This window comes from Neurospora tetrasperma (assembly GCF_000213175.1).
Source record: "Neurospora tetrasperma FGSC 2508 unplaced genomic scaffold NEUTE1scaffold_3, whole genome shotgun sequence".
In the NCBI taxonomy this organism is placed as follows: Eukaryota; Fungi; Ascomycota; class Sordariomycetes; order Sordariales; family Sordariaceae; genus Neurospora; species Neurospora tetrasperma.
This window is the reverse complement of record NW_009799101.1, coordinates 4,606,264-4,617,906: the sequence shown is the minus strand read 5'-3', so window position 1 is coordinate 4,617,906 and position 11,643 is coordinate 4,606,264. Positions and strand designations below refer to the sequence as shown.

General features: G+C 52.0%; 4 protein-coding genes across 4 annotated transcripts; 3 read left to right on the top strand and 1 right to left on the bottom strand.

The window, feature by feature from the left end:
- Window positions 1-358: 358 nt before the first annotated feature.
- On the top strand, window positions 359-2,233 carry NEUTE1DRAFT_138139 (uncharacterized protein; the record flags this gene model as incomplete). The annotated part of the gene is made up of 1 exon (XM_009853143.1): window positions 359-2,233. The coding sequence occupies one exon, from the start codon at window positions 359-361 to the stop codon at window positions 2,231-2,233; it is 1,875 nt and encodes a 624-aa protein (XP_009851445.1).
- Window positions 2,234-6,580: 4,347 nt separating this feature from the next.
- On the top strand, window positions 6,581-8,817 carry NEUTE1DRAFT_122615 (uncharacterized protein; the record flags this gene model as incomplete). Its single annotated transcript, XM_009853142.1, has 3 exons — window positions 6,581-6,851; window positions 6,927-7,554; window positions 7,632-8,817. 3 exons carry the CDS (start codon window positions 6,813-6,815, stop codon window positions 8,408-8,410), a joined length of 1,446 nt encoding a protein of 481 aa, XP_009851444.1.
- Window positions 8,818-8,876: 59 nt separating this feature from the next.
- On the bottom strand, window positions 8,877-9,153 carry NEUTE1DRAFT_117157 (uncharacterized protein; the record flags this gene model as incomplete). The annotated part of the gene is made up of 1 exon (XM_009853141.1): window positions 8,877-9,153. One exon carries the CDS (start codon window positions 9,110-9,112, stop codon window positions 8,933-8,935), a length of 180 nt encoding a protein of 59 aa, XP_009851443.1.
- Window positions 9,154-9,548: 395 nt separating this feature from the next.
- Window positions 9,549-10,259, top strand: NEUTE1DRAFT_110520 (uncharacterized protein; the record flags this gene model as incomplete). The annotated part of the gene is made up of 4 exons (XM_009853140.1): window positions 9,549-9,631; window positions 9,715-9,814; window positions 9,908-9,995; window positions 10,075-10,259. The coding sequence occupies 4 exons, from the start codon at window positions 9,549-9,551 to the stop codon at window positions 10,257-10,259; spliced, it is 456 nt and encodes a 151-aa protein (XP_009851442.1).
- Between the last annotated feature and the right edge of the window lie 1,384 nt (window positions 10,260-11,643).

Sequence of the window (11,643 nt, the reverse complement as noted above, 5' to 3'; positions counted from 1 at the left end):
TAGATGAGGTCGTCATGGCAGTGAGTGAGTACAGCAGCACAGACCACTGCAGCCCAGTTGCCTGCCCGCGGAGCCATGACTGTGATGAAGGAATGACCATCCCGGCAGGCAGGCAAGCACCGTGCTTCATGTCTTTCATCGCCATCAATATCAATATCAATATCATTGTCAATCTCAACATTATCCTCACTTCCCGCGCGCTGTCGGTCATCGACTTGTTTTCATCGGGCCGGAATCTACGTACGTTTCACTATCGGTTGCAGACTGGCATTTTTTGCCCCTTCTATCCAGCAGCTCTTATCGGTATCGCAGTCGCAAATTTCAGTGGCACTTTTCACTTTCATCATCAAAACCAGCCATGTCAACATCACCCGGCTCGGCCAAGAAGCGCAAGGCATCCGACATGGCCGACACGGATTCCGACCCTCACCGGCGGCCGGAAAAGATCCCTGCCTCGCCCAAGCCAAGATCCATCATGGACTTGCCCCCCGAAATTGTCAACCAGATCTTCGACCATCTCATCCCCAACCTGCCCGAGATCGACGAGCCGGCTCCAGAAGCCTTCGACAAGCTTGTTCGCGAAGACCCATGGTACAACTTTACTCGCCGTCGCAGCGCCTTGCGCAACCTCTGTCTGGTCTCGCACTTCTTCGCCGACCTTGCTCGCCCATATCTCTACCACACCATCGCCATCACCAGCGAAGAGGTTTTGGTCTTGCTCTTTCGCACCATCACCGAGAATCCAGACTACTGTGGTTGGACCCGCTCCCTTAGCTGCCACCTCACCCTGACCAACAGCCGAGTGGTTCGCAAGACCAAGCGCTGTCTCAACAAGCTTCTTCCCACCTGGCGGGAAGGCAAGGGGCTGGTATTCATCACCGGCTATCTCGAGAGCCTACAAATGCGGCGTGCCAGCACGGATCCGGACGAATACTACGAAATGGCCCAAGGGATTCTCGGCATGACCATCACCGCCCTGTACTCACTCGAGACCCTGCTGCTGCAGCTGCCTGCCATTGACCATGACCGCGATTACTTTGAACTGATCAGCTGTCTCCGAATCACAATGTCCTACTTCAACACGGAAGCGGGCGAAAAGTGCCGTCGTAGCTATCTCTCCATTCTTCCCGAAGATGTCAGGTCCATGATCCCCGACCGGCTCGAGTCCGCGGCCCTCACCCCCTTCCAGCACCTCACCACTCTGCTCCTCCAAGGCGACCCGTCCGTCGAGGACCCTACCACGCTCGACGACGACGATACCGATGACGGCGACCCTCCCGAAGTCTTTGGTGTTCAGACCCGCCACTACCACCCGCTTTTCGAGCTTCTTCCCGCTCTCACTACCCTCGAAGTATCCACTGACGACGGCCTATTTACCTTTCTAGACGGCGAGGAGGGCTTGACCGATGTCTTCGCCCGTCCCACCAACTCCTTTCACCTGAGCCCCACAAGGCATATCTACCTCCACTCTTCCGTCGCCGACCCGCGCAACATCGGCAGGATCCTCCGACATGCGCCCGACCTCGAGACGCTCTACATGAACCCCCGCAGGGTCGACAGCTTCCACAGGATCCCCCCGCAGGACGCAGCCCAAGCAGACGAGGACTGCCTAGACCAAGCGCTCTCCAAATACGGCAAGAAGCTCAAACATTTAGACCTCAACTGGTTCGACTGCCAGGGTTCCGAAGCCAGCATCGGCGTGGGCGGACGGCTGTCCACGCTTCCCCAGCTCAAGGAGGTGGAAAGGTTATGCATCCAGCTTGTCATGCTGTACGGGGACCTGCCAGCAGGCGAGCACATGATGCACCAAGGACGGCCCGTGGCGGATCTGTTGCCGCCCAATCTGGTCGAGCTGACGCTGGAGGACTGGTGGTGGGACAGCCTCGATGATTTCGATACTTTTTACCGCTGGTCGGACAAGCAAAAGAAGGAGCATTTTCGGGAAAAGGAAGGGTACAGGGAGACGGTGCTGGAGATGATGAAGGGCTTGGCTTTGGTGGCGGGGAGGAACGCAAAACCACCCGGTCATGGCGAGAGTAAGATGCATAAGTTGAAGCGGTTTCGGTTCTTTATTAGGACGTTGCCTACGTGGTTATTACCAGGTGATGAAAGGGGCCCGGATGCGGATGTGCAAGAGCTGTTTGAAAGCGTTCGGGAGTTGTTTGAGAAGGCGGGGGTGGAGTTTGTCGTTGAGGTTGACCAGCCGCTGGAAATGGAAGAGGAGATGCAGTAGGGTATGTAGGTGTAGTTTGCACAAGCTCACGTGGAAGTTGTATACCCATCTCTTTGCCCCATGGCGATAACTTTGCTATACCTAGGTACGGCTTGCTTCCTTCACTGCTCTTTCAACGTAGGCCCTTCGCAACCTACCCTATCCCGCCTTGAAATTTCCCAAGCTATCATTGATAGCCAAGTAATACCATACTAGTAGTACAGCAGCATCTCAGCAGCAGCTCAAAAAGAGACGAAATATTCCAATGACCAAAATAAAAGTGAATTGAAAGCGCAGTCATAGATATTGGTCTCTCAACCGTCGATTAGGTAGGTAGTAGGGTATCCATAGACAGAATAGATAGGTGGTAGGTAAAGAAAGGCTTAGATGTCCACCTAACGCCAAGAAGCAACGCACTAACACACCTCAACCTAAATTGCTAGGGTGTCTGATAATGCAGCTTCACGCCCCGCTTGTGAACCATCCATCCCATCCGGCATCGGGATTTTACCCTGACTTTTCCTTATTTACAAATTCGCTTACTGCGTGCCTATTCGGCGCAATTGATCACCATATATATCTACACTACCTACCTACGTAGGGTGTGCCCATTTCCTCCAGTGTAATTTCGACTCAAAGTCGGAGGCGATGTCCGATTTAACCAAACCACGCTGTACGTGTACGTGTAGTGTACCTGGCGGCGGTGACTTGAAAGCGGTCTAGGTTTTTAGTAGAGGTAGGTGCCTAGTTGGCGCGGTGCCTAAAGTATCACACCGGACCCCCCCCTCGATTCCCGACCGTCAACAACAACAACAACAACAACACTACAAGATCATCGTTTTACCTGTCATTAGACTTGATACTCGAAATTGTACTAGTATATATAATGTCCACCCTTAGTTTCTTTCACAGGAGTTTATTTTTCCCTTTTAGGATGGCTACGTAGGCGCGTTTGCTGTGTGAATGGTTCTTGACTTTGGCTTTGTAAAATAGCTGAGATTGGGGTCGGTTGTTTGGACTACCTAGACCAATTGCGGTTCCGGAATTCAGCTTGTCCAAGGAGAGTTTGTGTGCATTCAATATCTTCTACAGTACACAATTTGATCCTTTCTGCATCGGCAACTCCTTCATCCCACTACACAAGGGATCATGATAGTAGGTATTATAATGTGTAGTGTATGTATCATGTGAACAAAACAGGCAAGTTGCTTAGTACGTACCTATGTTATATTCTTACAAGTATTTTCCGAACCCGCACTCATCACCCACCTGCCCACGAGCCCGTCCGTCTTTGTGCCCTCCAATGAAACAGGATGGACTAGTGGATGGTGAGTACCTTAAACCTCCGGGGAGACTTTGAGAAGGATTCCGGATCTGGGGGGGGGGATTTCATCCCATGTTATGGCTACCTAATTCAGTTCACTGACACGTTAGAAAAGAAAAAGGGAGGCGAGACAAAGGAGACATGAAAGGCATGGCAAAGCGTGGCATCCATCCATCCATCCCGCACATGGATGGCATGGCATGTTTATGGTTGGTCGCGTGCCTGATTGCCTGTTCGTGGTGTGCTGACTGCTTGGTGGTAAGCGCCAAGGGTACAAATGATATGCTGTATGCTTCCCCGGCGGCGGCTGTTTTGTTTTGGTCGTTGGTGTAGTGTAGTAGTGTAGTAGCGTTGGTGGCAAAGCCAAGCGCCAGCTTCGTTGTTTTTCATCTCTGGGTTGTGTGTGTGTGTGTGTGTGTCGTGCAAGATAAAAAAAATGATGATTCCTTGCACACGGGCGAAAATCGAAATCTCCGGACCGGTTTCATGTTGTTGAAGTGGGACTTGCCGGCTTTGTGGACTCTTTTACCTCTTTGGGGAATTATTTTACCGCACGTCATTTGGATTCCCGTCTGGGAGATGTTATGAGGACTCCGCATCTCTGGTGTATATAAGTCCGACGCACCGCCCGTAGTTAAACCCACCAAAAGAATGAGGAACAAACTCCCGGACAGACAAGACAATTCTTTACAAAAAAGGGGTAGAAAATCAGTGGTTCCTGAATTGGAAGATTGGCTGTAACCTTGATGAGCTACTTGGTGGGGTCGGTTACGCGGCCCGGGGTGGGGGGTTGTTCGGGGCCCGGACGGGGGGTCAGTTCACATTCCATCCATCCTGGGGTTTGGATGGAGTCCCTTTTGGAGACGACATGGCGCCAAGCGGACTGAGATCGACCAGAATGCCAACGATAATGCAGTAAAGCGGTCAGCTGAGTGAATTTCTGCCCAGCGATGATCGATAGTCCTGAGATATTTCCTCCTCCGCTTCCATTGTCCATTTGAGGAAAACAGAAAATGATGGGCAAAAGATAGGGGGTTGAGGATTGATTATTCACAGCTGACAGATTATCCAGGGTTTTGGCTGGTTTGATGATGGATCCAATTGCGCCTGTCGATGCGGTGCTGTGTAGGTAGTCTTGTCACTTGGGATTGTTTGTTAACCGACCGTGACACATGTGATTGAGAAAGCGATAGCTGGTCGAGATACATATACAAAGTGGAATGATACATTAGACAGAGGACTGAAATCCGGGGTTGGGAGACTCCCTCCCGTCAACGTGGAACGATGGAACCCCCACGAATAGCAACAGTGAGGCGTGTGTTCGGTCTCTTGAGCAGCATTATGCTCCCCTGGTGAAACCGGCAAGGACGGCATCCTGTCGACTTCTGTGATTGATGGAAGGCTTCCCGAAGCCCAAAAGGCTGACGAATCCTCAAGCCAAGCATCCGTCGTCTGAAATGATACGGAATTGATGAAGTCGAAGGGGGTGCGACACTGTGTGAGCCCAGACCGCCACTTGAACAGAGCACTGTGGTAATTATTCGCAATTTCTCAGGGCAGCTGCATCCCCGTAGTGTACACTACACTACTGACCTGCTGGATTGTAGTGTACCGACTGTGCTACTACCACTACTGCAAGGAACACAACACTCAGACCTCCCCTCGTTGTTGCCTGCCGGGACCATTTCATTCGGTGCCTGGCACAATCTAAGGGAATTCTATGAGAGATTTCAACAGTGAAATGCCCCTTCTTTTCCCCCTCCAAAAACTGAACATCAAACAAGTCGCCAGTCATATCCAGTCGGTGAGAAAACCACCACATCACCAGCACCCTCATCATCGAATCGACAACAACTACTAGCGATCCAATGCTGCCCGCCATTTGCGACCCCAAGCCCTGCTGCCATGGCCTGGCCAAGATGCAACCGACCATGCCCAGCAACCGCGGTGGCCAAGACTTGGTGGGTAAATGATGCTTGGACTCTTGGCAGCCGTCTTGGCTCGCAGAAATTCGACCAAGTCCCCTCTCTTGGCATACACTGTATCCCTTCCGCCAAGTCTGACTGACAGCACAAGCAAACCCAACTGAACTGAAGCAGGCGACAGTGATACACAGGCAGGACTCTCAGGCCTCAAAAGTGTCCCCTGGATCCGCCACCGTCTCTGCTCTCTCGCTTGACATATCGACCGCTTCATGACGGCTTGAGATTGCGGTTGATACCTCTTATTCATCCCCCTTTTTTTTGTCTTTTCGACCTGGACAGCTTGTCAACTCCAGTCTCGTCACACAACGAAAACAGCATCAACATCATCATCATCAACAACGAGTTTGTACGACCAAGTACATACAAGGGGAACTGAAGCATCACGGCCACCGCACGGAGCGACATTCAACCAGCAATCGAAACCCCCGTCCCCCGTCTCCCCGTACCCCCGGCAAACTCCCCCAAAAATCCCGATTCCCAAAAAAGTTCAACGGCGGTCGGTCGGCCCCCGGTCCACACACAGTCCCTTCCTCTCCACACACCAAGCAGTCCATGTCCAGGACCCTCCTTGTGGACACCCATACACCCCCCCGGACATTATTCATCCCTCCTTGCTCACTTGATTTCCTCTGTTCCTGTCCAACTTTCTCAGTCTCCAGTTGTGACGCGACCACGCTTTCCTTTTTGCAACCACTTCGACCTTGTTCGGTTCGGCCACTCCTTCGACAGAAACAAACGAGATCAACTGACTGACGACGACGACGACAACGACAACGACTTGTACGGACGGCAGTAAAAAGACGGACACACCAGAGAGACCGCCTGTCGATGCCCCGCCTACGCCTACAGCACCGTCCTCGATAGCGCCCACCCCCCCTTATCCCTAGCCCGTTGGTTCCTATCGGTAGCTCCGCCAGGCCGCGTGTACCTCGATCCGCAACATTTTATGCTCTGCCGGTCCCGTCTCTCCGCTTAACCACTCCCGACTTTCAACTTTTCCGTCTCAGCTCTTTTAATCTCCGGCCGTAATTCTTTCTTCTTCATCTTCCATTTTATTTTATTTTGTTTCTGTCTCTGGCCTCACGTTTTGCTGGTTTGGCACACGGCATCGGACACATCCATAACCCAGGAATCCGAAACAAGCCTGACGACGCCGCTGTCTTGTGCTTCCGAACCTACATACATCGGAGCTGGTCACCACATTACCGTTCTAGCTTCCAGACACACAAACACCGCCTCTTAATATTCAGTAGGATCAGCCACTTGCGTCTCTGGACGTTCATCCCTCAAGATGAGCGCTCAGAGCAAAAAGAACATCAAATGGGTCGAGGTAAGTAGTAGGCATGGCCGTTCCCGTTCCCTCGGCTGCAAGTACCTTGCTGACCACCCTTCTTTCTTTGGACAGGGCCTCCGCGGCATCACCTCGGCCCTCGTTATCTCGACACATCTTGCCCGAGCGCTGGACTTCCCACTCTTCTGGCCGGCCGATGAAAAGGACGGGCCCCCGAGGTTGCTGCAAATTCCATACCTCCGAATTCCCTGGCAGGGCCGTCTCGGCGTTCCCATCTTTGCCTTCCTTACCGGCTTCGTCTGCGCCGCCAAGCCCTTGAAGCTCGCATACCAACAAGGGAACCAGTCGGCCTCCCTCATGACCGTCGCCCGGTCCGCCTTCCGACGACCCCCCAGGCTGGTCCTTCCGGCTGTTATCGCCACCCTCATCAGCTTCGTGCTCTCCATCTTGGGCGCCTACACAGCCTCTAACCGTTGCGACAGCTTTTGGGTTCGCTTCGACGCCCCCGATCCCCTACCTTTGGGCGCCAACTTTCGCCGGCTGTTTAGAGCCCTGCTGGATACCTGGACCACTACCGAGAATGTTTACGACAGACATCAGTGGGCTATGCGCCCCTTGCTGATTGGAGCCTTCCAGGTCTACATTGTCCTCGCTGCCACCATTGGCATGCGCTTCCGCTACCGCATCCTCGTCCACATCCTTTTGGTCGCCTACTGGTTGTTGAACACTGGACCCTTGACTGGTACGCACACCTAATCCCCTCACATGCAATGTGCGCCCGCATAGGTCAACTGACTAACCCTCCGTCCCTGCATGCAGAAACCTTTGGCGCCAACCTCGCCCTCGGCACCCTTCTCGCCGAGCTCTCCCAGCACCGTCCCACCCAGAACTTTATTGCCAAGTACCAGCGCATCCTTTCGTACGTCATCGTGCCCATCCTACTCCTCATCGGTGGCTATGTCGGTTCCTACCCGCACGAGCACGAGGACTGGGCGCCCTGGTCCCTGCGCCTGCACAAGTTCCTCGTCGATCCCGCCGGCGACGGCTCGCGCGGCTCCTTCATTGTGCCTAGGGGGTCCAATGCCGGTCGCCGCACCAGCGCCTTCATGATTCAATGCGTTGCCGTCTCCATCTTTTTGTCGCCCAGCCTGCAGAACCTCCTCTCGCACCGCCTGCTCCTCTGGCTCGGCCACCACTCGTTTGCCGTCTACCTCACCCACGGCACCATTCTTAGAACGTTGGGCATGTGGATCGTCTACGGTATCTCGGGTCAGCCTTGGGTGGACCCCGGAAGGAACGAGGATGGTTCGCCCAAGGAACCCAACTGGTTGCACCCCAAGAGCCGGGGCCACAAGGTGGCTTCGATTATCATTTTCACGGCTGTCACGTACGTTGCTGCGTGGGCGTGGATGAAGTGGGTGGATACCGCGTGCGCCAGGGCGACGCAGTGGTTGGAGAAGAAGGTGTTTGATGATGATGAGGGGGCTGAGGGAGGAAAGGCCGGTGTGGCGGAGAAGGGATATGCGAATGGTGGGCCGAGTAGGGAGCACGCGCAGCCTTTGTTGAACGGCGGAGAGGCGAGGGTGCCTCCTCCTTAGCCCGTATGAGAACATGGCTTGAGTTTTAGATGGGTATGTATCCGTCTGCACAGTCAGAGGAAGTTGAAGGCATGTTTTGGATATTCTACATGATTGATGCGGAGGTTCCCATTGGCTTGGGTCCATTGGGTGAATAATCTCGGCGGAAAGCCGGGATTGTGAGGAGCGCCATTCCCAGCCCTCGCAGTTCGTGGGCTTGAAGGGAAAGCTGAAGCGAATCGTCGATAAAGACCGCTCAGCATTCGGCAGGGAGTAGATAAAGAGAAAATCTACATCACGTACCCGAACCCATGCAGTCAGCCAGCCACACCCGCCCAGCGGTCACGCATCATCATCATTATCATACTAAGAAATAGAGCATGGTGGACACAAGGCCTACCGATCATGTATCATTTCATCTTCCTTTTCTTTTTTTGGGTCTTTTTTCACCTTCGTTTCCTTTTGTGTTGTTGTCTACATAGAGTATGATTCCTGTGTCGGGAGTTGCATTAACATATATTTATACCCAGCTAGCCATCCATATTATTCCGGGGCGACCACCCCAGAAGTCGGTCGGTCGCTGTTGGGGGGAGAGCGGGGATATATTGTTGGATAGGTTTTCAAGTTGGATGGGATGGATGGACAGAGGGAGCAAGCCAGCATGGAGCAGGCAGGCATGGAGGAGGCACGCATGGAGGAGGCAGGCATAGAGGAGGCAGGCATAGAGGAGGGGGAGGAGGAGATACCAATTGGAAGTTTTTTTTCGTTCGATATTGATTCCCCTATCGTTATACCGTGATATTTTGAACATTTTGAGCGGCTCTTTCCCGATCTTTATTTGCTTCCACTCAGTAGAGGCATATAGTTTGGTTGGATCAGCTGCCTACCTATCTATACAGTACTACCCAAGGATCAAGTCCAGTCAGCGGGTGACTGCCGAGTGCCCAGATAAATGAATGGCCAATGAATGTGGCCTAGGGAGCAATGGAAAGAGGGAGGAGAGAGATATGGGTAGCTACATATCGAACGACGATGCCCGATGCATGATGTCCCGCCTCTACCGCTTCCCGATTGACGGATGACGGACAGATGATGGACAGACAAGTGGACAGATGATGAGATGGCGTTTCTCTTCTCCCGCCCACGTATGTAGTCCGCCATGCTGTTCGCCAGGCTGCATGGTGTTGATGTGGATGTGGATGCCGTGTGGATGTCGTGGAACGTTGGAGATCGGGAACTAGCGTAGGTATGTAGATCTAACTGAGCTGTCTGTGTGTAGAAAGCAATGAATAGGTGGTTCGAATCAAACTTGACAAGTTTGTAAGACAAGAATCGGTTTGGAACCAAGGTTCAGAACAATGGGTGATGAGAGAGACCATGTCGTGGTGGTCTGGTGTCCTGGGTGGATGTGGGGGGTGGAAAGGGGTGAGTGATTCCCGAGAAGGAACTAACGAAAAGAAAGGAAAGGGGAAGGAAAAATGTTTGTTGTCTGGATTATTAATGATATATCTCTTCCAGCTTGCCCGCCTTTTAGGTTACCTAGGTAGGGTGGTAGAGGTCGAGGTGGAAATAGCTGTTCTTTCGAACCTTTCAAAACTCGGATTAGGTATGTTCTACAACACCATGACCTCACTACATCCATGCATCTACAAATATTAATACAAGCTGCATGTCATTATCTACAGGACCAGTTTTTGGTCTACCTGCTATCAGTGTCGGTATCAGTATCGGTATCAGTATCGGTATCATTGTCAGTGTCATTGTCAGTATCAGTGTCAGTGTCGTCACCAACGTCAACCTCAATATTAACATCACCCCGTATCACCAGATGTCCAGTCGCGTCATCGTCAAATACCACTGGATAAACTAGATGTTTGGTCTAACCCGGCGCTCGCAGTTCGCACGAACAACACAACCTCAAGGATGAAGGAGAGTGTTTGTTGTTTGCCTCTCACAGACGGAACAAAAACCATCTTGCACCGATGAACATGTCAACACGTCAACACGTCAACACGCGATACTACTCCGGTGCGGCAGTCTCACGTACGGCCCCGCTCCGTTTCCGTTTCCGTTTCTATTTCCGTTCCGGATGGATGCGCATATATGTTCATACCTCCAGCCGATCATGATGACATGCTAAAAGTTCAAGTTGACTGGCAATGGGGGGATACATATACCGCACGGTCGAAAAGAATCCCGTCAGTCATTCATTCAGTCGTTGACGGGAAAAGTTCAGTTTCGAAGGTCCGAAGGCAAGGAACTTGAACTTGAACTTGAACCGGAAAGAACTATCTATCGGAGCCGGCAGTGAGAGGACGGAGATGAATACGGAAAACGTACAGGTAATGAGAGATGGTAGAGATGGGGAGATCGGTGGACTAAAGGTCTGTACCTTAGGCAGGTAAGATGAAGAAGTGAAGATGCCTCCAGTCCTTTTTCTTCTAAATGGGGGATGAACTTCCGTGGTACTGGTAGAGGCAGGCATCTTTGTAGGAAAAACCTGAACAAGGGGTTCAATTTTTCTTTCTTACTTCTTCCAAAGGTCAACCAACATTCTATACTACCTACCTAGGATACTTCTAGGTAAGGTATGTAGGTACTGCTATGATTGATGTAAATCACATTTCCCTTACCTCCCCCCCCCCCTTCTTCGTCACGTCCGTCCTGTCGACATATTGCGTACCTAGGTAGATGGATGCTCCTTGAGCGAAGATATTCCCCGCTCCCTTCCTTACGGATCCAGAACTCATCGTCGCTGCAACGCGATATCACGCTGAAGACTGGACCCGTACCAGGCTCCCGATTTTTTAAGGTAGATAGATAGATAGATGGCAGAAACCTACCTCTAGGTACCTGACAGTGATGATATAGAGCGCCTCTACCTACCTACCTATCCTTCTCTCACCGTTCATCAACCACTCCCATCGATGCGAAACTCCAAGCCTCCCCTCCAGAACCCAGGTTGGTAGGTAAGTTGCCAGACTGCTAGCAGCAGCCCATTCCGTTTTCGTTCCGTTATCGTTCCGTTGGTTCCATTGGTTCCGTTAGTTTCCAACACGCAACTTCAGTCCAGTCTAGTCCTCCTTCTCCTTCTCCTTCTCCTTCTCCTTCTTCTTCTCCTCCTCTTTCTACGTGGGTGACTGTTATCGTACAACTGCTGAAAAAAAATTTTTAAAAAGGGAGAACGATAAAGTAATCGAGTGATGATTTGTGGTGTGAAGGATTGACAACACACTCACTCCCATTCCTTTTTT